The sequence below is a fragment of the Sorghum bicolor genome, chromosome 2 (genome assembly GCF_000003195.3).
Source record: "Sorghum bicolor cultivar BTx623 chromosome 2, Sorghum_bicolor_NCBIv3, whole genome shotgun sequence".
Lineage (NCBI taxonomy): Eukaryota > Viridiplantae > Streptophyta > Magnoliopsida > Poales > Poaceae > Sorghum > Sorghum bicolor.
In genome coordinates, this window is record NC_012871.2 from 62,398,448 (window position 1) to 62,420,823 (window position 22,376).

General features: G+C 44.8%; 5 protein-coding genes across 8 annotated transcripts; 4 read left to right on the forward strand and 1 right to left on the reverse strand.

The window, feature by feature from the left end:
* On the reverse strand, window positions 1,404–3,099 carry LOC8083257 (E3 ubiquitin-protein ligase RING1). The gene has a single exon (XM_002462476.2). It carries the CDS (start codon window positions 2,884–2,886, stop codon window positions 1,783–1,785), a length of 1,104 nt encoding a protein of 367 aa, XP_002462521.1. The 5' UTR covers window positions 2,887–3,099; the 3' UTR covers window positions 1,404–1,782.
* Window positions 6,888–9,070, forward strand: LOC8063736. 2 transcript variants are annotated; one of them, XM_021452583.1, is made up of 6 exons: window positions 6,888–7,131; window positions 7,265–7,318; window positions 7,421–7,525; window positions 7,621–7,691; window positions 7,887–8,080; window positions 8,692–9,070. In XM_021452583.1, the coding sequence occupies exons 1-6, from the start codon at window positions 7,058–7,060 to the stop codon at window positions 8,803–8,805; spliced, it is 612 nt and encodes a 203-aa protein (XP_021308258.1). In that variant the 5' UTR covers window positions 6,888–7,057; the 3' UTR covers window positions 8,806–9,070. The 2 variants fall into 2 exon arrangements, with proteins under 2 accessions (XP_021308258.1, XP_002460374.1); XM_002460329.2 differs by having other exon boundaries at window positions 6,893–7,131; window positions 7,271–7,318.
* LOC8083258 (blue copper protein) lies at window positions 9,692–10,598 on the forward strand. The gene is made up of 2 exons (XM_002460330.2): window positions 9,692–9,950; window positions 10,072–10,598. Exons 1-2 carry the CDS (start codon window positions 9,716–9,718, stop codon window positions 10,389–10,391), a joined length of 555 nt encoding a protein of 184 aa, XP_002460375.1. The 5' UTR covers window positions 9,692–9,715; the 3' UTR covers window positions 10,392–10,598.
* On the forward strand, window positions 14,574–15,492 carry LOC8083259 (blue copper protein). Its single transcript, XM_002460331.2, has 2 exons — window positions 14,574–14,855; window positions 14,975–15,492. Exons 1-2 carry the CDS (start codon window positions 14,669–14,671, stop codon window positions 15,313–15,315), a joined length of 528 nt encoding a protein of 175 aa, XP_002460376.1. The 5' UTR covers window positions 14,574–14,668; the 3' UTR covers window positions 15,316–15,492.
* On the forward strand, window positions 18,820–19,902 carry LOC8083260 (blue copper protein). 3 transcript variants are annotated; one of them, XM_002460332.2, is made up of 2 exons: window positions 18,820–19,201; window positions 19,347–19,902. In XM_002460332.2, exons 1-2 carry the CDS (start codon window positions 19,033–19,035, stop codon window positions 19,820–19,822), a joined length of 645 nt encoding a protein of 214 aa, XP_002460377.2. In that variant the 5' UTR covers window positions 18,820–19,032; the 3' UTR covers window positions 19,823–19,902. The 3 variants fall into 3 exon arrangements, with proteins under 3 accessions (XP_002460377.2, XP_021310199.1, XP_021310200.1); XM_021454524.1 differs by having other exon boundaries at window positions 19,024–19,201; window positions 19,304–19,902; XM_021454525.1 differs by having other exon boundaries at window positions 19,024–19,201; window positions 19,313–19,902.

Below are 22,376 nucleotides of genomic sequence, written 5' to 3' on the forward strand. Positions count from 1 at the left end.
ACAGGAACCTCGTACCATGACAAGTACATGAAAAAGAAAATGTTAAAGCACCAAAAGAGTTGATGCAAAATTAATTTTCTTTCATCATTCAGTAAAAGTTGTAACTAGATTCAATTACTCTTTAGATTTTGATAGAGTTCAACATGTTTCCTCAACTAGCATTTACAAATGTTACAGTGTGATGAAAAATATCTTTATGTTGTCATTTTAGTATACTTTGTGTCCTTTAGTGAAATCCTTGACAGGTGATCGATTAAAGAGAAAGGCATAGAACAGAATGTTGATGTAGTGACCCCATACTTTTTCATACTTGGAGAGCTGAGAGACATGCTTTACCTACCGATTCCCACACACACAAAAAAAGATTTAGCTTACCAAACTCAATTACTTTAAGAACGAATTTGTGAGTTGCTCTTCTCACTGTGCAGCTCCTAAGTTTCCTAAAGATGCATTTTTGTGATCATGCTCCTTGCCATTAACCTCCTAAGCACTATGACAGTTTACAGTTATCATTAAAAGGAGACCAGAAAAGAGTAGAACATGGAGACGAAATCTGCACTCACAATAGCAAAAAACATTGTGATGCAGAGCAAATGGAAATCAACTAGTGTGCTATTTCTTATTTCAATTTGTTATTACAAAACTCAATTAAAACATGCAAACAGGATAAGGCTTGTACCAAATATCTTTAACTATTAGAGAGGGTTAAAATTAGAAATGATAGTTATTCATGTTAGTAATTTTAAGTACTAAGAGTTGTGAGAAAATCTGACACCACTGGAGAAATAAAAAAAAGTTTGCTCGACAAAGATAAGCATCATGTTCATAATAGCTGGATTCCATTGCAATCAAGTTTCTTAATTCATCATTTCATCATGAAATAACTTTATGTATTACTATCTTAGAAGCAATCAAATCAATGTTGTAATCAAATATCTCACAAAAATCAAAGTTACTTGGCCATGGCCACTAATAACGGCCCAGAACAACCTTAGATCTAAAACATGAATAATATCTAACTCCACAAGTCTTGCACAATAATATCACCTATATGTTCAAAATGTACAAAAAAAATTGTTAAATATTACTGAAGGATCAGCCATCAGGTACCTCAATTTGGTGAACTTCCCACCTTGACATACAGGAGAACACCATAGTATTGTATCTGCAGTTCATTTCCTACCCCTGCTAATAGGAAAAGCCCAGATGCAACATCTGCAATAAGTTAGCACACTAGGTATTCTGTTAGTAGTTGTGCTAACTGTATCTTAACATCCATCTGATAAATAAGACAACCACATGCCAAATTACTAATTTAAGTTTGCATTCAATACATGTTCAATGCTATCCATACAAAGAAGACATCTAATAATATCATACACCACCAACAGGAAGTACTGGGGTACAGATTCTTAATTTAGTATGTTTGCTTCATTCCTTTTTAAAGGCAAATAGAGTTGATATAGGTGAAAGCCCATTCCTTCTTGCATGACTACTAGTACATAACAAGTATGGAGAAGCCAAACATCAGCTTCCCCAAATTCACTCAAGCCAAGCTTGAAGTTATCATACAGGAAACTTGGGACTTCAAAGCTAACATAACCGTATCACTCAAGCAATCCTTATCGGCAACAATTGCTCTCATCAATAACTCACACCTCAAAGGAGATTTTCTCTGAGAGCAACTTCAGCTCTCTGCACTTTCTATCAACAGACACTGACACACTACCAGCTCCCGGCTTTGCTGAGGCTGCAACCCATTGACAGTACAAACATACCGACTCACAGTGGCAGCACAGCACCACTGGAGCGGCCATTCCGTGAGAAGAAGAACCCCTGGCCACTGCTTGACATGGACCTTCCAATCTTGAACCGGCCTGACTGACAAGAGGACGAAGAAGTGCCTGCCTCCTTCTCCTTGACCCTGAAGACCTTCATCTCTCGGGCATTTGGCAACTTGCAACTATACCGCACGACATCATCCTGAGCTTCAGGAACAGCCACGAGAAACAATGGAGAATCCATGGACGCCGAGCGCCTAATTGCCTTGGGCGTGGCCCTTCCATCCTCCTCCGTTGTAGCCGTTGTGCCTTCACTTTGAGTAGCTGACGAGGCCTCAGAGTCCTCCGAGCCCTCAGTCTCCGATTCAGACTGGGATAGCGACATTTCCTCATGAACATGGTGTTCTCCCGATTGGGCATCACCTGCCTCAGCCTCCGCGGCAGCGACGGGGGGATCGGAGGGAACGACGACGACGGGGGAACGGCAGATCGGGCAGTTGACGTGGGCGCGGAGCCAGGTGTCGATGCAGGGCGCGTGGAACGGGTGCGCGCAGCGCGGGAGGAGGCGCACCAGCTCCCCGTCGCTGAACTCGCCGAGGCACACCGCGCAGTCCCCGCCCCGGCCCACCACCCCGCGGCGGTACTCCACGGCGGCTATGGACGCGATGGTGGCCTCGTCGAGCCCCACCGTCCGGATGTACCACACGTGGTGCACCACCCCTCCTCCACCGCCCTCCTCCTCGTCGCCGAACCCTCCGCCGCCGTCGTCGTCGTCGGCCCCTTCGGCGGCGGCCGCCGCCGCGAGGCGTCGGCGGCGCCGCAGGATGAGGCGGCGGCGGCGGTAGAGGAGGAGCGTGGAGAGCGCGAGCGAGAGGAAGAGGAAGGCGGAGAGCAGGGAGATGACGAGGAGGAGGCGCACGGGCGCGTGGCGGTCGGCGGCGACCGGCGCGCGCGGGATCACCGGGAGCGGGGGCGGCGGGGGCAGGGCGTACGCGGAGCAGGGCGCCTCGCCGCCGCCGGGGCAGAGCGGGAGGCAGTCGAGCGGTGCCTCCGTGCAGTTGAGGATGACCGTCGACGTCGCCGCGTGCGGGCGCACCGTGTACATGGCTGGCTACCTTGGCTGGGACAGCGGCGGCGGCGGCGGAGTCGGCTCGGGCTCGGCGGCGCGCATTGGAGAGGGGGCGGTGGTGGTGGGCTGGTTCGGGTGGGCAGGGGATACGTGGAGTGGATTGATCGCTGTTGGGTTTGGTAAGGTTTGGCGAGCTGCAGGAGCAGCAACTTGTTCCGTGGGGGAGCTGGACCGCATGGACTGCCGACGGCGACTGCGACTGCGGGCACCCAACACCTACGACTTTGCAAACTCTTTCTCTGACAATGTGGGCTCAACAAGTGCGGCTACTATTCTGAGCCCACCAGTCGGTGAAGAAACCGCTGTTCCGTGGGCGTGTTTCCTTACGTAGTATTGGGCTGTGGAAGTCAAACGCTAGTTGGGCCCGGATTAGCCTCTACTAGAGTCCACTCAAATAATAGTACGGAGTATGACTATACGTGGAAGACTGGAATGCCGTGTCTACGTAAATCAAAGCCGTTGATTCCAGTTCAGACGGCTGAGATGTAGTAATCATGTGAGAGGTAATTAAAGAGACTCATTAATGGCTCCGCTCGGCCGGCAGGCAGTCTGCGCTGGAGTCGGGTAAATTTTGACCTATGGAATCGGGTGATTTGTTAGGCAAGTGCTATCAACGTTTCAACGCAATCATGTGTCAAATCGGACACAACAATTCGCTCTTGAATCTTTCCGGTCGCTCTGAATTCGTGGCCGTTCGACTTGAGCACCCTGTATTTGAGTAAATTAAAATTGATTTACTACGTCCAGAAGATTTGAGCACCAAATTAAGGCGCCATCTGCCCCCGAACCCGTGTGAGGCCAGACACACATGCCACATGTTGAGCTCCGTTCTCTTCTCTCTAGCTCCATCCAACCGACCCCAAAAAAACTCAAATTGATTATAAAACAATACGACTTGCCGCTTGATTACTGCACTCGGTATTTTGCTGGTGCTCAGATGTGCTTGTGACCAGTGAAATTGGAAACGAAGTGAGGGGAAGGCTCAAGGTTCGTTTGGCACAGCTTAACTTCAATAGTGAAACTGTTTTTTTAGAAAATAGTTTTATGAACAATTTTCTAAATGAAGCTAAGCTACTTTGGAAAAAATGTTTGGTAAAATAGCTTCACCAACTACTTCTTGCATAGATTAGAGAAAAAAAATGAGAAAGAGAGAGCTGCAATAAGCTACTTTTTTTCAGCTTTATTCCACTAATATTTTTGTAAGAGGAGAAGAAAAACAGCTTCACCCATGAAGCTGTTTTGAAAACAAGTGTTTAGCAAGAAAAATAGCTCATGAAACTGTTTGTGAGCTGTACCAAATAGGACCCGAATCATCATACTTTGACTATAGAGAAATTGATTCTAGAGAAGCGAGTGTACAGAGATCTGGGTTCAATGGCACTGTTTCAGTAGTACTTTTCAGCAAATATGCAGTGCTCTCCTCATACAAAATTTCAACATAAGCATAAGTATAAACCAATTTCCTACTTATTATTGGATATTCTTTGGACCCGCTCAATTTTGCTACACAACATTGTTTGTGCTGGAGCCGTACCGCAACAGCCCATCGGCTATTGTCAGCTATCGAAAATGTGAGACCAAAAGACATCAACTTGCTGTGGCTAATATATATCTGGCTATGGCTGTTGTACACACACTTATGGTTCGTGGGCCAGTTTGAGGTGCTCTACGGTTGGATGGGGATTTTAAGAGTTCTATCCGCTATTACACATGTTCTTATGGATTATGAGATTTTCAAAATTTGTGTCTTTGATTTTTAAACCGGTTCTAGAATCCAACTAGTTTAGATATCAGGTTTTTTAATGGAATTTATAATTCCAAACGAGGCTAAGTTGATGAGGGCTACTTAGGCCTAGCAGGCGATGAAGGAGAAGAAGCATGTAGTGGCGGCGATGTAGGTGCTAATGAGGCTTATGAGGTTGTTGAAGGTGGTGAGCATGAGCAAAACCACCTAGGCCTCCGTGTGGTAGAACCGCAAGCACATCAACAACACCATGATAATCAGTGACGCCGCGAACGTCGTGGCGTTGTAAGTAGTAGAATATCATGTACCGTGACCCGTGCCTGTCTTGGAACACTAGGTTGCCCGTGTGGTGGACGTCCTGTGAGAACCCTAGAATCCCATGCCCATCATCTCCTCCGCAATGGCACGCCGGCCTCGACCATCACATTCTCTAGAAGTGGAGCGACGCTAGGAGCACCGAGATGTCGCGCTTCCTTGTCGTGCTAATCTTGGTGACCGTCGGGGTCACGTCGCCTGGGGTAGAGTTGGCCACACCGATGGCTTGACTTCCCTGTGCTTCCTCGACATTGATGGGACAAGACCTTTTAAATTTGAGAGCATTTAGTTTGGTCGAAAACACATGCATGGAAAACATTTTTTCCCTTATCAACATGCGCTCCCACCTCATGCATTATTGGATGTGCATGACGACATGTGCATTGTAGGAGAGAGACAATATCCTGCAGTGCATAAGTTTCCATATACATCCAAAGGTGCATGAGGTGGGAGCACATGCCCCCTACATCAACACCTTTGCTTCGTGCGATGGTCGAGGGGAATGTAGGGGATCCTTTACTCTGCTTCGTGTGATGGCATGGAACAGTGCGAGGTAACAACCAAGGTAGGTGATCAACTCAAGCATCAAACGGTAGAAAGCAAGAACGTACCAAGAAGATCCTTGTCGAGTGCCTTGTCTAGCGCCCCAAGTGAGCGGCAATCCAACGACGGTGGCCGCTCCTCCTCCTTCTCATCCTCCTTCTCCTGTCTCTGTTTCTTAGTGAGCGAGCAACGGTGGCTGCGCCAACCTACAAGGCCGCTAGGTCATTAACCCATGTCGCTGCAACAGATGAAGAGGGACGGACGAGGGCTAGTCTAGCGCGTGGTGTCGTGTTGGGCTAAAGCCACTAGTGGACTGAAGTTTTTACACCATTAGCAAACCAGACCATTCAATCTAAAACCAAACAAAATCAATCCAGTTCAACAGACCAGACTTCCTAGATTATTTCCACCCAAATCAAATGAGCCCAAAAGGAAAACCAGACCATAAAAAATGGGCTTGACCCAAACCATTGTTAGGTTTAGATAGGGTTAGTGTATCTACTGCATATCATACCATGCTACTGTGGTCTATGGATGCTACAAAAAATTACATATCACTATAGCAACCTGGTTCGACTAGTGGTAGGTAGCCAGGCTGCCTAGAGGCCGGAGTTACCGAAACTTATCCAACAATGGGCTAGTAGCATATGCGGACACAAAGTGAGGTGTACGGCCGGTGACTGTAGCCATGGCCACACTCAAGGCCGCACGCTGCCCAGCCATGGGATCTAGGGCACCCGCTGCAGGCAGCTGAAGCCACCCGCCATGGAGGCCAGAGTTACCAAAACTTATTCAACAACGGACCCTTAAATATCGACCATTAAATTGCAATAAGCTAAATCTAATTCGTTACGTCATAGCGGTAATGCATGCTACAACGACAACTACGATGGACAGAGGGCCATTGGAATTGGTTCATTGGTAAGCTTGAGGTGCTCTATGGATTGGATGGAGATTTAAAGAATTCTATCCGCTATTATACTGTTTTTTTTGGATTATGAGGTTTCAAAATTGTGTCTTCAACTTTTAAAATCGGTTCTAGAATCCAACTAGTTTAGATGGGATAGAATTTTTTTTATGGGACTCGCAGAATTCTAAACGAGGCCTTAAGTTGATGAGGGCTACTTAGGCCCATTTACCACCTGCCTAGCTACGGCCTTTAATCGCTACAAGGTCTGCGAGAGCTTGGGCCGTGCACAATGTTATAATGGACCGAACAGCACTGCTAAATTCAAACCCTCTGGCATGGTACAAGCCACGTCATCACCCACTAATTAAAATCAGCAGCATAAGAGCGACGTATAATCATCCTGATTCCTAGTCATAGGTTTGTTTATTTTTTATAATCCCTCCTGCATAATTTTCTACTCTTCTCTACGGCGTGTCAATTACGGCTACAACTCGAATTATTTTTCTGACACTATCACAAGTTTAATGCTAGCCTAGGCAATGAAGCACGGAACCTAAAGCTGACCCCGTCGAGCTGATCGACTCTACTACTCCCTTGTTCTTTTCTTCTCTTTGGGCTCACCTACCGTATCCTCCATGGCCACCCTCACCTTGCCGCCGACCAACAGCGCTGCCGGCCAGGCCGCCGCCACCCAGCAAAGCTTACCAGAGTAAGGGGCCGCCGCCTCTATTGCCTTCCTTCGTTTGTTTTTGTTCTCTTTTGCGGTTTCTTCGCAAGACCCAATCTGCAAAGAATTGATGTCGAAACATGCTTTGATTTTTTCTCTCCTTCTGATGCAACGGGATCAGGAAGCCTGCCAAGGATGCCGCAGATCCGGGCGGGATGGAGGAGTCCGAGTACGTGTCCCCCGGATTAGGAATCTGTGGTTTGTTCTCTACTGTTTGGGTGGGACAACGACTCCTGGATTTTGTCTGATGCGGTTTGTTCCGATTGAGCAGGTGGGTTCTTCTCGGCAAATCGGACATCGTCCCGGCGGATGTGGCCGCGGCCGCCGCGGGGTACCACCGGCTCAACTTCTCGCCGCTGCCGATGATACCTATCTGGTAAGAAGCGGTGGATGGGAACAGTAATTCTGCAATTGGCCGTGTATCAATTTTTTAGGTTTGAAACCAAAAAAATCTTCACGTTCCTCGCTCAGGGTGCAGATGGTTCTTGGGGGCGTGGTTTACACGGCTGTGCCGTTCTACAAGAGGGCGAGGAAGGTCGAAGGTATGTTCACATCGCTACGACTGTACTGTATTTTGCAAGGAGCAGATGGTGACTGGGGGCTGGGGCCATCGGAGCATTCGTTCATAGGATTGTTATCGAATTATTAGCTATTGTTTTTCTATAGACGACAAGATGAGCTAGATAAATTGCTGCTACCGTTCACGGCTTATTGCAATGATTGAATTACTATGTCAGGTGAAACGTTAGCCAATGTAGAAACTGCAGTGGAGGTCGTGGAGCATGTTGCTGAGGTGACAGAGAAGTTGGCTGAAAATGCAGCCAGTTCCCTGCCAGAGAACGGGTCCCTGCACAAGGTTGCCGTGGAGATCGAGTACATTGCTGAAGTGGTGGATAATGATGCACATAAGGTTGAAGCAATCATTAATAAGGTCTGCTATGCCTTATCTGCGCTCTTACTTGAAACTAACTATTTCAACATGTCAAGGATATGCTAGTTGCAAATTAGACATGGTGAAAATCTTATGTGTGCGTTAATTGAGTAGTTGGTGGCTGTCATTAGTCATCAGTAGAAGACTAAACGTTAGTATCATGGAAAGAACATATGCAAAGAAACAAACTGACCATTTTTAGCTTCTATAAGATTGGAAAATGCTGACCAATTTAAGTTCAGACAAGGGATTGTTAGCTGTTTGCCTGTTTCTTCTAAGAAACCAAGGGGAGATTTCTATAACTTGGTGCTGGGGAAAGCATGCACAGACTTCTCTAAGATTTCAATAACTTGGAGCTGGGGAAAGCATGGTAAAATGGAATGTTTCTAGTTTCTTGTAGAACATGTTTTGTCTTCCCGACCAAGTGAGAAATTTCCCTGTGCCTGCTTTATTCCACAAACATTCCAGCTGAACATTTGCATTGCAAATAGCGAAGTAGAGAAACAGTTTTCTTCAATCATGCTAAAGATGGTATCATGTCTACAAATCCTAGTTCCATGGGTTATGAAAGAAAGTAAATATCTTATAATGCCCCCTCTTCACCGATGCAGATCGAAGAGGTGAGTGATAAGATCGATGCTGCAGTAGAACCTGTCATTGAAGAGCTTGAGAAGGACTTCAAATCGAACCCCAAATCCTCTACTGGATCAGATGCCCAGAAATGACAGTTCATGTAAACTCGGAGGGAAATCTGAAGTGTCCCTGACTGTAAATAGTGTACATTTTTTCTCTCTTATATTTTTTTAGCTAATGCCCGCGTGCTTGTAAATGTAATTAAGATGCCCTATGAACTACAACCACGCCATGGAATAATATAAGACATGGTGATGGTGGTTGCACTGTGTGCTCGAATCTGTAGCGCCTGATGGTAAAAAATACTAGCAACAATTACATTTGAACGTGGAATCTGGCATCTCCATTTCATGGCAATGATTTCCCACTAACACATAATAATCATCAGCTAAGAAAAGATGAAAAAAAAAGAGAATCAAGTGCACCACTTATTAGTTCTCCGTGAGGTGGTGCATGCAGATGGGATGGGATCTACAAATTCCTCAGAAACTTGTATGGTTCATTGTGGGTCTCAGACGTGCCCTTTGAATGCTCGGTCAGCGCAATGTCTTGATCCATGCCTCTGCACTTTGGCATCTGTTCCCTGACCACGAAGCTGATCAAAAGCCTAATTGCCTTTGTTGCTCGCTCAATGCGCTTTGGCATCAGTTCCCTTAACCCACTGGCCACTTCATTGTTTAGCTCAAGATAACTCGAGCGGCGTGTACCATTTTCTGCTTTGGATGTCCTGATTGTCCTCGCGGTCTCCATGCATGATTTGTCTATGGAAAAGCAGCAGCTAATGTGGCTGACTAGCTGCAGTGATCGTACGAAAGGATTCGCTATGCCAGCAACAGCAAGCCGCACGCTCGCACAAACTGAAGGGAAAAAAAGAACAAACAAAGCAAATAGGTTTTAGTACGAACCAATTGGCAATTCCCTATTCAAATCAAAATTAAAGTTTGGAAGCTACTACGTGCTGGTATAAGTAGACAACAAGCCCCGACTGCAGTCAGGCATGCAATGCAACACAGCAAGAGTACTCCTCGTGTTGCTGTCTCGTTGGGGGGTTCCGAGGCCAGGATTATCATGGCGGCCAACAAATTGTCTCTGGTGGCCGTGCTCGTAGTCGTAGCGAGCTACGCGGCGCTGTCGTCGGCCAGGACATTCACCGTCGGTGACGACCAGGGCTGGATGAGCGGCATCGACTACACCGACTGGACCACCGGCAAGACGTTCGCGGTCGGAGACAAACTACGTGAGTAGGCTCTCCTCCACACAGCAGCACACGTAAACCTTTTTTTTCTTGGTAGTTTTCAGCACACGAAAAAGTGTCGATATGCATGCTATACCAAAAGTTCATGGGAAACACCGTGCAGGTTTCAGCTACGGGAGCCAGTACCACACGGTGACGGAGGTGAGCAAGAGCGGCTACTACACCTGCTCCGCGAACGACGCGCTCAGCGACGACACCAGCGGCTGGACCGTCGTCACGCTCACGGCGCCCGGCACGCGCTACTTCATCTGCAACATCCCGGGCCTCTGCAGCAGCGGCATGAAGCTGTCTGTCACCGTTCCCGAGAGCGGCCCCGTGCCGTCGGAAGCTACCAGGGGCGGCACCCTGGTTCCGGCCATGGGCTCTGTGGTGGTCGTCGTCGCCGTGGCCACGGGGGCTCTGATCAAGCTCGCACTGTTCTGATCGATGTACCAAAACCGCCGCCGCAGAGAGCGTACAGTGCATACAGTGTTTATATGCAGAGTGCAGATGTTTAGTGGATCGTGTGTTAATCACCAATTGACCAGATTTGCCCTAACTTTTGCCAGCATCGTTCTTGTTGAAGCATATATATGTGAAATATATGAGGATTCGGTTGGGCCAGGAGCTATAGCGGGCCACTTTTTTTAATGCTACTTACTCCTTACATCCAAATTATAAGTTACTTTAAATTTTTTTAAGAGTCAAAGCATTTCAAGTTATATGACATCAAGTAGGTATATTATGAAATTATAATTATTAAAAAAATCTAATGATACTGATTTGGTGTCATAAATATTATTATTTTGTATAAATTTAATTATACTTGAGGTACTTTAACTCTCTAAGAAAGTTAGAATAACTTCTAATTTGAGACGGAGGGAGTACTAATTATAATTAGCATGGGCTATCTATTTAGGTACCTTTTCCGCAATTAGTGTACGGGCTTGTAAAGAAAAATCCAAACTTCTACATATATGATTTTTTTGTTTAACCTCAGTCGTTAAATCATTATAAAATCCATAATGAAGTATGTTCTTTTTTTGTTAGTGTGACAATTTTATACCTTCTTAGTTTTTAGATCATTAAAATCCTTGTAATAATAGAATATATAGATAGATGACATAATTTTAAGGGCCAATCTCCGACTATTTTAATTTTTGAAATCTAGGGTTGGACTAGAGAGTCTCTTATCTCCTTCTTTTGTTCATCGGAGTTATTTTCCAAAGACTTGCCATGGTTGGTAGGGGGAGAGGAAGAAACAAGCTAAAGAGTGCGGTAAAACGAGGAGTTATATGCTGCATTGGGGAAGAATGAATTGCTCCTAAAATAGAGTCTATTTGTTTTCTCCCAATTGGTTGGATTGACTATGAGCGTGAAGCTTAATAATCTCATTTTGGTTCTTACATCAAGAGTCGTAAGGGTGTGAGGCAGGTAACCTACTCTCTCCAATTCTCTTTCATTTTGTCGCTAATAGATTATCTAGAATGATTCACAAAGCTCAATCCAACGACCTTTTTAGAGGTCTTATTAATCATATAATAGATAAAGGCCGGGTAGCTGTGCTCCAATATATATGATGATGATACCATTATTTGTCTGAAACATAGCATTGATGAGGTAAGAAGCTTGAAACTACTATTATACATGTATGAGTTAATGGCTGTGCTTAAAATCAATTTCTATAAAAGTGAGGTTCTCACTATTAATAATGAAGAAAATTGGGTTGCTGCTTATGCTGAAATCTTTCAATTGTCAAGTTGGAACTTTTCAATCAAATATTTAGAGGTTCCTGTAAGTCATAATAGACTTAATGTAAGTGATTGGCTGCCCCTAACTGAAAAATTGCTAAAAAGCTAGAGAAATGGAAAGGTGGAACAATGTCAATATCTGGGAGGTCAACTCAATCTATTCCAACCTGAGTAATACACCGTTTACCATATGTCCATATACCTTTTACCCAAAACAATAACCAATAGTCTTGAAAAAATCAGAAGATCTTAAGGGGTGCTAAGAAGAAGTATCATTTGGTAGGATGGACAAAATATGCAAACATAAGAAAAAAGGTGGCCTTGGTATCAAAGATATAAGAAAAATGAATCTCAGCCTTTTATGTAAATGGTGGTGGAAATCAGACAATGAGGAAGGTCTTTGGCAAGATATAACTAAATTCAAATATCTGAAGGATGGATCCATTTGTGATCCTCACAAAAAACAATATGATCAAAAGACAATCGTAGTCCAACTTGCTACTTCTGTGATAGAGATGAATCTGTCTCTCATCTTCTTTTCTAGTATTGCCAAAGCTATTTGGGCAATAGTTGCACGCTGCATTGGAGGTAATAATGTTCCAAGATCACTGGAATAGTGTTGAGAATGGTGCAACAAGTGGTTACCTTCAGGTAAACAATTCCATGCCGTGGGTATTGTAGCCATCTGCTAGGCAATCTGGAAAACACAGAATAAAGTGTGTTTTGAAGGCCAAGTGGTGACATATTAAATCCTATCATAATTGTTTGTTATGCATGTTCGCTCATGAGTTATTGGGCAAGATGATAAGGAAGCTTTGATGGCCGGAGCCAACACGATGTTGGAGATTGCTGTGAAGCTACTGGGAAAGAAGACGGTGAAAAATAATTAACACCTGGATGACCAGAAGGACAGTGTAACACCCGGCCCAGGGCTTAATAGGATTAATAGGAGACTCATACCAACAAGTTGCAACTTCTTTTCCGGAAGCCCATCTCGAAAGAACTCTAAAGTTAAGCGTGCTTGGCCTAGAGCAATTTAGGGATGGGTGACCGACCGGGAAGTACTTCCCGGGTGCGCGCGAGTGAGGACAAAGTGTGCAGAAAAGACGAAGTGTTGGTCTGTGGGGACTCACTATAGCCTAGAAAAGCTGCCAGATGTAAGCGGGCCCGGCGGGACGTTACAGAATGGTATCAGAGCCGACCCTCGCGGTTTCACGGGCGCGTGTGTCGCAGTTGCGCAGGCATGGTGTGCATGGCTGGTGTGGATCCGGAGTGGTCACACAGCATGGCATATGCGCTGGCACTGGATGCACGGACGTGGCCAAGAGGGGACGTTCCTGGCTTGGGGTTAATCGACGAGGACGTCGATCTCTTAAGGGGGTGAGGATGTAACACCCGACCCAGGGCTTAATAGGATTAATAGGAGACTCATACCAACAAGTTGCAACTTCTTTTCCGGAAGCCCATCTCGAAAGAACTCTAAAGTTAAGCGTGCTTGGCCTAGAGCAATTTAGGGATGGGTGACCGACCGGGAAGTACTTCCCGGGTGCGCGCGAGATGTAAGCGGGTCCGGTCTAGGAGACTCATACCAACAAGTTGCCCGCGAGATGTAAGCGGGTCCGGTCTAGGAGACTCATACCAACAAGTTGCAACTTCTTTTCCGGAAGCCCATCTCGAAGGAGACTCATACCAACAAGTTGCCCGCGAGATGTAAGCGGGTCCGGTCTAGGAGACTCATACCAACAAGTTGCAACTTCTTTTCCGGAAGCCCATCTCGAAAGAACTCTAAAGTTAAGCGTGCTTGGCCTAGAGCAATTTAGGGATGGGTGACCGACCGGGAAGTACTTCCCGGGTGCGCGCGAGATGTAAGCGGGTCCGGCCTCGTGGAGGCGGGACGTTACAGACAGCCAGTAGGAATGAAGAAAGAGTTGATCTATCTGCTAGTTTTCATGCTCTGCTGAAAATCTGTTGGGATTTAATTAGTGCTGGTTCCTGCAGTACGTCTGTGATGTGTTGCTTGGCTTGTTTCAGTTGGCAAATGATACGTCTAAACTCTGTGTTGCTCTTTCTCTCGATCGCCTGATGCAGGCACGTAAGGGGTAGTCTTTGTAAGGATTCTTGTTGGTCTTTTCTTTCTCCTGATACACTCTTGTATGCTGTATTTCTATTGCAACCATTGGAAATGGGGAGGTTCCTCGTGTCAAAAGAAATTGGTCTTTTCTTTCTCCTGATACACTTCACGGGCAAAGGTATCTAGTTCAATGGTCTCTTCTAATCTCGAAGATTCAGGTGAAATAAGTATTATTCTTTTATGTTAACTATCATTTTAAATATGAAGAGAGACTTGGCCGTGTCTTTAGCACACTCGGTCAACGCATTATAGGTCTTTGATGTTGCTATACGCTATATATGGTATCGGTTCCCTGACAAGGATGCTAATGTTGCTCAAACTTTGCATCAGTTCCCTGATCAGCCATATGCCTATATATCACTGTCTTCGATTATTCAGAACAGATATAAGATAGCTCGAGATTGATGTTCATTTCTCCTATATTCAACGCCCGTTGGCCGTGGGGTCGATCCATGAAAGCATCTAGGAAGTATTACTGATTTACTGGTCACACAAAATGATGCACTTGATTACACGAAGATGACAGCCGGTAGCTGGCTGCTGGCCTTAGTGCATGCAGCTTTCGCGTCAAGCTTTTTAGTAGCACCAAGAAGGGCATGCCAATTGCAATAATTCCATTGCGACATTGCACTCACTATCCACTTCCTGAAGATATAGTGAAAAAAGTTGTCGAGCAATTGACACGAGAGGCCAAAATTGTAGAAATAAAATGCTAGTAACAAAATGGTCCATAAATAGGTCATCATCCAGCACGGTCAGGTGTGCAGCAACAACAACAGAGGCGATTGGTCCGTTGGTATCCAGGTGTCATCATCTCCCGCGCCGAGACTCAACACGCCATGGTCGTCAAGCACAGCTATTTGGTCAGTGTCCTAGTGCTGCTCGTCGCGGGCTACTGTACGGCGGCGCTAGCCTCGGCCACGGCGACGACGTTCATCGTCGGTGACGACCAGGGCTGGACGATGACCGGCGTGGACTACGTCGCTTGGGTCCAAGGAAAGACATTCGCGACCGGAGACAAACTAGGTGAGTCGTCTGCAAACTCAGCTCTTCATGCATGGTTCATCGCATCGCCTGCACTACTGCAGCTGCACACAGATTAATTTTTGGCACGTCGCCGTGGTAAATATGATTCTATCTCGCAGTGTTTAACTACCCGAGCGAGGAGCACACGGTGACGGAGGTGGGCAAGACCGACTACTTCGCCTGCGCCGGAGGCAACGCGCTGAGCAACGACCGCAGCGGATCGACCAACATCACGCTCACGGCGCCCGGCACGCGCTACTTCATCTGCAACATCCCAGGCCACTGCACCGCTGGCATGAGGCTCGCCGTCACGGTCGCCGGGGACGACGGCTCGCCTCCGGGAGCCACCACCACGCCGACGGCCGGCGACGCCGCGGGCGCCTCGGTTCGGCCGGCGATGGGCTCCTGCTTCGTCGTCGAGGCGATCGCCTGGGCTATGATCAAGCTCGCGCTGTCCTGATGTACGTCGCCGCACGGTTCATGGCTATTGTACTCCGTAATTGGCCAGATTTTGATTTGATACGTTTCCCGTGCGCTTGCAGAGTTTCCGTTTACTCGTGCCTGCTCTTTACGTCTCTTTGGTTCATTTGTGATTTGAGAATATATATATCTCACGGTACTCGTTGACGACGCTAAATCCATCAACACACCATTAAGAGCTAGATTGCCCGAGGCACACATGGCAGCAGAGATAGATCTAAAACGGTGAGACCAGAGGGGTGGGTCTTATTCCAATAGAAAACTTATTTGAACGCAACCTATAAGTTCCTCATGAGGTTGAAAAAATTTTCAACAAGAAAATCATGATTTAGTCTCAAACTTTCAAAACTGGCTCATCGGGACTGTTCCAAAACCAGTTTGAACCGGTTTGTACAGGCTTCACATGGCTTCTCTGCCAAAAATCGGTCTGGGAAGTTTGCCCTGCCTTCAGACTATCAAAACCTTGGTGTACCAATTTTTACCTTTTTTTTTACCAATTTACTCTAAATCGATCCAAAATATGACCTTTTTATTGCACGCCATTTTTCAGTCTATTTTTAACCCTTCCGATCATATTTTATCTGTCAACATTATATTACTAGTGGAGACACCAAAGAAGAATACATGTTAATTCTCACGAGACTAGCTAAGGGAAAAAAGATTTTATCTATCAAAACCTAGATGTTTCTAATTAACCTTGTTCGTTTGGGCTTATCATCCGAATCTGCCAGTCATTCGGTAGTGTTTTTCTCTCACAATAAATCAGCCAACAGTACTTTTTGTCATAGCTTATCAGCCAAACGCTAAAAGTCAACTTTTGGCTGATAAGTTATAACAAAAAAGTACTGTTGGCTGATTTATTGTGAGATAAAAACACTACCGAATGACTGGCAAATTCGACTGATAAGCTATGACAAAAAGTACTGTTGGCTGATTTATTGTGAGAGAAAAACATTGCCGAATGACTGGCAGATTCGGCTGATAAGCCCAAACGAACAAGGTTAATTAGAAACATCTAATCTTTAATTTACAATACTCTAATCGCTATCATCAATAATAACCATTGGATTTATTCTATTTTCTAACAATATGCATCTCTGCTATTAAAAAATTACATCAAGGACTTATCTAAATATGCATCTAAATCAACCACAATTATTGTTATAAAGGTAATTTAAAATAATTCTCTAAAATTACATATAAATTACCCACTTGAGCCACCAAAAACAATTTAAAAACAACCACTTAAACTTGTATCAAAATTATCCATCCATAAATTTGCCGGCACCCATCCCGCTGGCCTCCATGTGCCTTCACTGACTTTGGCCTAGGCTCGAGCTGCAGTGACAACCTTGGTAGGGTGTGAAGCATACCAATTAATAATAGAGCTAAATAATTACCTATAAATTAAGTTGTAAAAATTAAGCTATACAATAATTATCTTCGATTTATCTATAATTTTTTATTATTACTATAGATAAAAATGAATTGGATACAGACAAATATCACTAATTATTAGTGATATTTGTGGGTCATGTCATCCACACTTTTTATCCACAACTGACATGCTCGTCATCCGGGTCAAATTGGAAACCTAGTCCTAGGTTACCCAGTCTACATGCCCCTCCGACACGGGTTAAGTGCTTTGAAGATGACACAAGCCAAAACCATGGTTATCTTATCTTCACATGTTTCCTACTATATAGCCTTAACCGATAGCAACACATGAGTATATTTTCTAGTATATACTAATGACACTAACAATTCACTTAAAATTTTATACTCTTATAAAGCTAAACCCCACTAGAGATTTCTCTCAACATGCAAGCTATCCACATCAACAATCCACTAAAACTTGCAATTATAGCCAACTAGCATATGTAATTATGATAGTCATCTCTTTATCTACTAACATGCATTTAGCTGTTCATATTGATGTGTCAAATCATTTAACAAAATTAATTTAAGATAATTTAATTCATATAACTATAAATATAGATAGTCTAATTTCTTCTTAAATTATCTAAAATTCCCGCAGCAACGCGCGTGGTATTTTCCTAGTTATATTAGTAGTTTAATACCCATGACAATAACTTAGGTAAGTGATTATAGTTTAGATAAATTTATAAATTGTGACATCTATACTCATAATCTAGTTATAGACACACTTTTTTTAGGGAAAAATACGGTGACGCATATCTTTGTTACATAGAGGAAATCTACCATCTTGAGATGGAGGTTAGTGCAGAGTGTAGACCAAAGATAGCCATGTCTGATTGTCTAAAATTCCTTTAGAGTAAACGATGACATGATTGCTATACTTGTATTAATATCTTCTCGAGGTTAGCTTTGTTTGTCCCATAGATCTCACTAGCTCCAAGCTCCATCACGATGTTGAGTAGCATGGGCAGGCTTAAACAACCATTCATGACACTATAGTATTAAGAGAGTGTGGTCTAGGTCATTGGCTTAATTTGTTCTAAGTCTAACTTAGCTATGTCTACGTTTATAAGATATATATATATATATTCTATTGATTGACACCTATATATATACTCCCTCCGTACTAGATATACTTGACGTCGTGGGCTCCCACCGTGATTTCACAAAGGATGACCCTCTGGCCTCCGAAGGGGTCCGATGGATAGGATGGGAATGCCCTTGCCGTTCGGCCTTCCGCCTCGATCGACGTCCGCCCGCAACGGACTGAAGCCGCATGCGCATCTCTGTCCCCGCCCCAACCGCGCGCTCGGTGGCCTCGTAAAAAAAGGCGCAGGCCACGAGAATCAAACCCCCGCCCTCGCCCACAAGCGCCTCGAAACTAGCCCCGGTAACCACAGTAGAGTAGAGAATCTTTCATGTTCAGGATACACCCACGCCTCTATTTAATAAGGACAAAACCGAAAGATTATTCCTCTAATTAATGACTTCTTGGTAAGCACAATCTTATCCTAAATGTCATGTATTTCTAGTATAGAGTGAGTACTAAATAAGTGTACTCTTGTGTGTACTAAATAAGTGAGTACTAAATAAGTGAGTACATAGGAGTACCGCATGTTGAATTGAATGGCACTAATTTTGGTGTTGTAAATGTTAGTACATTTTTCTATAGGCTTGATGAAAGTTAGAAAAATTTGGTTTAACATAAACTATAAAGGAAGAATAACTTATATAATATAAAAACGGGGAGAATAGAATATCGTAGCTCGTGTAGTGTTGATGGACTAGGTTTAAAAATTTGATGTATAAGGGAGCCTCGAACACGTTTCCACCGAACCGTGGTTATCTTTAGACCCGCTGACCCGGTCAAAGCAATAGGTGAAAGCGATCGAAACGGCCCTGTCCGTTGGTGGTTCCACTTCCTCACTGCACTTTGGCATCAGTTGACTGCCCAAGGTGGCCATCATTCGACGATCCGGCTTTCAGAGCAAGGCACATCGATCATCCCCTTTTTCTGTTTTTATCAGTGCAGTGTGCCCTCGAGGTCTTGACATAATGACAGCTGGTTTTTTTAGAGGGAGCATCTTGACAGTGTGTTTGCTCGCATCATATATATAAATGGAAGCGAGGTTGCAGTTTGATGGAGTATAAGGCATACAAACCTCCGTTCAGGCGGTTAATTATTAGGTGGCGGGCAGCCGGGCAACACATATCATCATAGCTACTAGTAGGCTAAGGCTAAAGATCATCGGCGGCGATGGCAACCAACGCTTCGTCTCGCGCCGCGGTACTGCTCTTTGCGGTGTACGCGTCGCTGGCATCGGCAACGACGACGTACACCGTCGGCGGCGTGCACAGCTGGATGACCGGCGTCGACTATGCTGACTGGGCCAGCGGCAAGACGTTCGCCGTCGGAGACAAACTATGTGAGTGTATAAAGCTCTAGCTAGGTGCCTAGCAGTAGGGTTTACATCATCAGTCATATGCATGTATCGTTGCACTACTGCAGCTTACACGCCATTGATTAGCAAAGCAAGGTTGACTGTGCGGGGGAAACCGTGCCGTGCGCAGTGTTCAGCTACGTGAGGACGGATCACACCGTGACCAAGGTGAGCAGGAGCGAGTACGACGCCTGCTCCGGCAGCGACGCGACGAGCGAGGACAACAGCAGCGGCTTGACCACCGTGACGCTCGCGACCCCCGGCATGCACTACTTCATCTGCACCACCCCCGACCACTGCGCCGGCGGCATGAAGCTCGCCGTCAACGTCTCGGCCACCACGACGGCCTCATCTGGCAGCGGCGGCGGCCTGGAAGTGACAGCAGGCGCCAACGCTGGTGGCGGATTGCTGGTTCCAGTTCCAGTGATGGCTTCCGTCGCCGCCGCCGCCGCAACGGGGGCTCTACGCTCTAGTAATCGAGCTTGGGCTGCTGTGACGGATCGAGCGCAGCCGCCAGCCGCGTACGCCGACGGCGACTCAGCATCAGCATGTCAGGGCACAGACACAGTTCATCTGTTCATGAGTCGTACTCCTATACTTGTATAAAATATAAAATAGTATAATACAGTAGTATGTAATTGTCCACATCTCTGCTATACGTTTTCTGGCGATTGTCCACTCCTGCATAAGCTAGTTCAGCAGCACCAGTTGGTCATGCGTGCGCTCCTAACCGTCCATGGTGCTTATGTTCCACTTCCAGTATTTCACCTCCACTCACCCAGCGTGGAACCGGAAAATTTACAGGTTTAGGCCTTGTTTAGTTCCCACCAAAATCCAAAAAGTTTTCAAGATTCTCTATCACATCAAATTTTGCGGCACATGCATGAAGCACTAAATATAGATAAAAGAAATAACTAACTACACAGTTTATCTGTAATTTGCGAGACGAATCTTTTGACTTTAGTTAGTCTATAATTGAACAATATTTACCGCAAACAAACGAAAATGCTACGAAATCTAAAAAATTTTCGTATCTAAACAAGGCCTTAAAGGTGAAACTTTCCTGTACAAACGCAGGGAAGGAAAACGTGAGCTCATAGCTAAAGAAAAAAAAAACCCATGTCTTGTTCGGCATGCTGATTGTGGAGGGCCCGCATGCAAGCACTTAGGCTCTGTTTGGTTGTACCCGTTAAAGTTTATTGTCTATCACATCAAATGTTTGGACACATGCATGGAGTACTAAATATAGACTATTTATAAAACTAAAAACATAGTTAGAGAGTAATTTATGAGACGAATCTTTTAAGCCTAATTAGTCCATGATTAAACACTAATTGTCAAATAAAACAAAAATATTACCGTACCTGTTAAACTTTAACAACCCCAACCAAACACCCTCTTAATTATTGCCGGCTGGAGTAATATGCTATCTACTTTGGGGATAGCAAATAGCTGAAGACCAGCCTGAGATAAAATTATTTTGAGATGTTACTAAGTAGGAGTAGGTTTTACAAAATTGTTAACTATAAAATTATAGGTCTTGTTGTTGAGTACTACAACTTTCACGTCGACCTTTTTACATTTGACATTGTTAATCATGTCAAATCTAATCTAAAAGTTATTGAATATTTGGTCTTGTAAACCATCTCAAATAAAAGTTATCAACTAGAAAGTATTAGATTTTTTTAAACTCTATAATTTTAGTATAAAGTTTATCTCAATTTGACCACATATGAAAAAATATATATTTTTTTGCAAAATAACCTACCATTAACGATTCAAACTACAAATCAGTAGTGATAGTTCACATATCATTACCGACTGTATTAACACTGACAGTTGAAAAATCATAAATCGAAAGTGATATACTGTCATCGTCATGACAAAGCAACCGGAAGTGGCAGTAATCGAAAGTGTTTTCTGTTTCCTGGTCCGCAAACCGGCCGGCCCCTCCGCAGTATCCCCAGGCCCTGTTCCGTGTAGGCCAGAAGCATGCCATCACTGTGCCAGCATGTCATTTCTGGGCCGGCCCTTCAGCCCTTGTTGCCGTGCCATGGAAAAGAAAGTCTCCCCCAGGTCGATCACACATTGATGGAGTTGCGGAGCAAGAAAAAAAGGAAATCCATTTAAGATCTCTGTGATCACATTTAAATTAATATAATCTAAATCTAAATGTAAATATTATAACCTAGATTGTGAATTATAATAATTTTGGCTATTTGGATTTCTAGATTATATGTGCTGGATTGTTCTCTATTCATGTTTAATTCTAGTAGTGGATTTCTAGATTATAATAATCCAGCGTTTGGATCATGTAGAGAGTTTTTTTTTATCTGACTGATATAATCAAAAGGTGATGCAACATATATCGAGATTATTAAAGTCACGATGTGATGTTAAAATACCAAAATAAATCCAAGAAACATGAGCAGTCACGTCAATTCGAATATTTAATATTTCATGCATGTGCCGCAAGATTCGATGTGACGGAGAATCTTGAAAACTTTTTGGATTTCGGGGTAAACTAAACAAAGCCCTAGCAAAATGTCTTCAGCAACTTGCAGAGCTAGCAAGACCATCTCTTCCAACTTGGTCATCACACAGAGCCACACCGCCATAAACCTGTTCCGAAGACTGAGTAACCGACCTCTCCAACATGAATTGTGTTCCTCCATTCCAGCACAGTCTTGGCGGCTGGTTCGCCAACAGCTCTGACTCTTGAATCACCAAATTCACCTTGACTTCCAGATCTTGCGTATACATTGGCTTTCATCTTCTCAATATCCTTGCAATCCAGAGCAGCACCGCTTTCTTCCCTGTCCACACTTTTTTTTTTCAGAGCAGATTATCCGTGCTCGAGATTGGACGGGCCCGCAAGATTGGCGAAGCGGCGGGCCGTGCTCTGCGACTACGACGCCAACGGCCTGCCGGAGAGACTTCGTCAGAACCTCACGATCACGGATCACCCCCTGAGATCACAGATCAGTACGTTTGCCTGCAAGATGCACGGCCGCCGTTTGGTGGAACAAATATGCGCCAGGTCAATGCGTTAGGTGAAGCAACGCAAGGGCTCTCCGAGCTTCCTGCTTCGTCAGCTCTCCCATCCCATCCCGTGCGGCCGTGCAAGGGTTGGCGCTTCTTCGCCGCCTGTGTGAAACTA